The 1770-nt window shown below is 44.9% G+C and overlaps 1 protein-coding gene across 1 annotated transcript; it reads right to left on the bottom strand.

Moving 5' to 3' along the window:
- Positions 1–310: 310 nt before the first annotated feature.
- T265_12209 (hypothetical protein) lies at positions 311–610 on the bottom strand (the record flags this gene model as incomplete). Its single annotated transcript, XM_009179358.1, has 1 exon — positions 311–610. The coding sequence occupies one exon, from the start codon at positions 608–610 to the stop codon at positions 311–313; it is 300 nt and encodes a 99-aa protein (XP_009177622.1).
- Between the last annotated feature and the right edge of the window lie 1160 nt (positions 611–1770).

The following is a 1770-nucleotide window of genomic DNA, read 5'->3' as shown; positions in this document are numbered from 1 at the left end:
CGAAATTTTGTTTACTTCATTTTGATCTGAATCAAATTTTCGTCACCTTCCTTTGTTTGTTATTCCTTGGGGAAGTTTCCAAAAAACGCCATTAAGGCCACATGTATTTCTTGAGACATTAAATTTTCAGCACCACTACTCACGGGTTCCGTAATCAGTGAGGGTGCGAAGTGCTATAAAAACCAGTTCAAGCTGGAAGTGAATGCCGACATATATATATGTGGTCGTTAACAGAAGATGCCATTTATCCATCCTCCACCATACATTACCTTTCTTTCTTGCATCCATCCACGATATCGAGAAGTCTTTTTCAACGATATGCATGCTCCTGAATACGTTCATTCTCAACTTCCTGTCCAGGAAGAGCTGATAACCAGATATGCGGGACGGGAATAATAATTTGTTGACGAGTATAGGCGTAGAAATCGATCGTCATTTTTCCTGGCATAACTACGTGATGGTCTGTCTTTTTCTGAAGCAGAAATCGAATCCCGAACCATATGAGATCCTCCACTGTAGCTTCGGCTGTCGTACAAACCTTCTGCTTTCCCTCTACCGTGTCGATTGCAAACCAGGCCCCATAGACCGTCCAGATCAGGTATTTCGTCATGATTACCATTCTCACCCACTCATTCTCCTTCTGATTACTTGCATCTGTTGTTTTTGTGCATTCTAATCGGTTAAGAGGTTTGTGGATGTTGGGAAAGGAAGTTCTGAACATTCGCCGGAGCAAGCGTGATCCCCAAACACAAATCGCGAGGCATGTCTTATTTCAGGGAAACTTGCAGGCCTAAGCAACTACCACGCTGCATCGCTGTTCAGAGTTCGCGGTAAACTCCTTATTTTCTTGACACTACACAAAATATTAATCAGAATATCGCTAATCGATTTTTTTGTTCCGGTCAATTCTTTGCAGTGCATCGGACATGATAAAGTGTTTTTCGTGCGCTATTGCTCAAACTACTCAACTGAACTCAACTTTTGTTCAGTTCAGGCGCTCGACTCCTCAGTAAGTGCGAATCGGTCTCCAAAAGCACTCCGGCTGTGAGTTTGACTTGTCACCTGTTGAATCCATGTGCACCGCACATGTTCAGCCAATCGCCGACTGTGTTGCACAGAAACAAAGTAGACGCAACCGAATTAGAGAAGGACCTCTAACTGGTCTGGAGGCATACAAAGTGTGGGGAATATATGAGGCAATGTGGTCCGCGGCCGTACGCGCGTGGGCGAACCACGTCAAACAAACCATGCGCTGAAGAGTACGCAGGTGTCAAGGTTAACAACTTGCGTTGGTAGAAGCTATGGGCTTATTATGAATTGGGACAGAGGGGAAGTAGGGAGTGAATCGGAGCCGAACAAAGCCTGAGGTTGAATATCCTTCACGGTTATTTCTAATGGCCTATCACTGACTCTGTTTAGGCGCATGCTGTGGGTGGACCAACCCACCCAATATACGGTCTTGCCTCAGGCACGTATGTAGACAGTTGGGTTGACCCTCATTCCGTCGTGTAATTTGTAGGTCCTTGGATGGGGGAAGACAATCCGAAGTTGAAAACTGTTCGACTACCCTAGAGTTAAATCCTCAAAGCGCCGTATAGGTGGACGTCTTTAACTTGTTTTCACCATAACCTTTGAGCATGAGTATTGAATGCCCCACGCATGCGACCGACAAATTTACTTTGAACTGTGGGCGTCACGCAATTTTTACCTTTTGACGGAATGAATCAGAGGGAAACAGTGTTGTAGAATTCCACAGAAGTTCCATCGACA

The sequence above is a fragment of the Opisthorchis viverrini genome (genome assembly GCF_000715545.1).
Source record: "Opisthorchis viverrini unplaced genomic scaffold opera_v5_2047, whole genome shotgun sequence".
NCBI lineage: Eukaryota > Metazoa > Platyhelminthes > Trematoda > Opisthorchiida > Opisthorchiidae > Opisthorchis > Opisthorchis viverrini.
This window is presented reverse-complemented; position numbering and strand designations above follow the sequence as displayed.